The following is a 1931-nucleotide window of genomic DNA, read 5'->3' as shown; positions in this document are numbered from 1 at the left end:
GAGCAACAGAAGTGGGTGGCACTGTATGTATCCATAAATTCACAGTAAAAGCAAAAAAAAATTTGCTTTATGTTCCTCAACAAATTGTTGAATGAATTCAAGATGCTGATTTAATGGATTCTGATAACTTGACAGAGGTCTGCCAGTGTGAAACAGGGTCCATATGCTGCTCTTTCTTCCCAGGTCTCTCAGCTCTCACGAGTATGAGTTCATAATGAAGCGGCGACTGGAGGATCAGGAAGCGGTTTTTGCGTCCCCGCAGCGGCGCCTCGCTGGCAGTGCGGAGGCTTTCCAGCATCGTGTCCTGGCCCCTGCTCCAGCTCCAGCTGTGTATGAGGCCGTGTCTGACAACATGCAGCCCACAGCAGGCGTCCAGTACTCCGTCCCCCAGGGATACCAGGTATGCTCTACTTGTCCAGTGTAGATTTGTTTTAAGCTCCTGCTGTTTTTGAGTTTTGTAGCAGTTCTACTTCACTTGTCACCCATAACTCAGGATGTCATTTAAACTGTCAGTCTGTGGTGCATGGTCTTTTTCTTTCTGTAAGATGTCAGCATGTCTCAGTTTTTATAAATTGCCCTTCATTTATTGGATGTGGTGATTCAAATGATTAATTCACCCACTGTTAATTATTCTTCATCATTTTTAAAAGTTACTCTGCTTTCCCAGGTCCCCACCGTGGCCCAGAACAGTGGCGGGCATGGGCACACCCCAAGCCCAGCCGTCCATGGGGGGTCCCACCACCACAGCCCAGCAGTCCAATCCCACGGGCCCCCAGTGATGTCAGGACACGGCCATACGGCTGTTCCTCAAGCCTCAGCACAGGGCCAGCAGCAGTTTCAGAGGCTCAAGGTTAGTCTGCCACTTTTATTCTGACCGGCTCTGACAGTTGTCACATCCTATGAAAAACCTGAAAATGCCAAGGATGTTTCAGGCCAAAGAAGTTAGTGAAAATAGATTTAGAGACATTAATAGGGGTTTACGGAAACTTGTGAATTTTTTTTAGCCTGTTAAATGTTTAGTGGATTGGTTGGTTGTAGTTTGAGCACATTTTCTGTTACGTGAAATACTCAGTTCACTCCAATCACAAAAAAATTCCCCATTTACCCATAGTTGTATCTAGCCATGCATATAGTTCATTGTGGTTCACAGGGAACCATTTAGTATATTGGAGCAGAGAACTTGTGATTAACCCTTCAGATCTGGGTTAAATTCCAGTTTGTGTGCTGCTTATTTCCCAGTGTCTGTCAAGGTTTCAAAATGTGATGGTGGAGTAATTGGTGAATGTTAACTGGCCAAGCAAAAAGACTAGCTGCTATTTTTTTGCTGCACCGCAACAGCGGGGACTGACTGACTGACTGACTGACTGACTGACTGGACAAGTTGCACAATTTGTCAGCTAAATGCAGTCAAACTTACACAACTGTTCATCCGGCGAGTGAGTGAGTGAGTTTCCCAATTGGGCAAACAAGCAGTGGTGCCAACATAGCACATTCATTGCTAGATTTACTGACCTTTCAGACCCCTATAGCGACATCTTTTCAAATAAGCACCTAGGGACAAACCAAATGACTTTTTGGACAAACCATATTTACCTTCCATAGAAGAGAGTCGCCATGGCAGAGAGGCGGAGCAGCAGTTTGTTATCCAGACGGAGGCTGCGCGCTGTGTGGGAGACAAAATAAGAAAGACATTCTGTCACTTATAACTTTCTCTCTGAGTGATCATTTTACAAGTAAATGTAGCTGAAAACACAGCACGCTCTTTGTCTAAACCTATGTGATTGGTGATTTTGTCAGAAGATGTCAGGTTATGAAATCAGGATTTTAGCAGCAGTTTGGAAGTGACTGCTGGTTAACATGGAGTGGTAATTGGTGGAGTTTTAGTCACTATTTCATATCTGTTCCCCTGTCTGGCAACATAAACAGAAAAA

General features: G+C 44.6%; 1 protein-coding gene across 1 annotated transcript; it reads left to right on the top strand.

The window, feature by feature from the left end:
* Positions 1–160: 160 nt before the first annotated feature.
* LOC111654993 (paired amphipathic helix protein Sin3a-like) lies at positions 161–850 on the top strand (the record flags this gene model as incomplete). The annotated part of the gene is made up of 2 exons (XM_023406210.2): positions 161–400; positions 668–850. Coding segments are annotated over exons 1-2 (420 nt in total), but the record flags the coding sequence as incomplete, so codon positions are not given.
* Positions 851–1931: the final 1081 nt, after the last annotated feature.

Source organism: Seriola lalandi, unplaced genomic scaffold (assembly GCF_002814215.2).
Source record: "Seriola lalandi dorsalis isolate HSWRI2012SDOR001 ecotype SW California unplaced genomic scaffold, Sedor1 jcf7180001975031, whole genome shotgun sequence".
NCBI lineage: Eukaryota > Metazoa > Chordata > Actinopteri > Carangiformes > Carangidae > Seriola > Seriola lalandi.
This window is presented reverse-complemented; position numbering and strand designations above follow the sequence as displayed.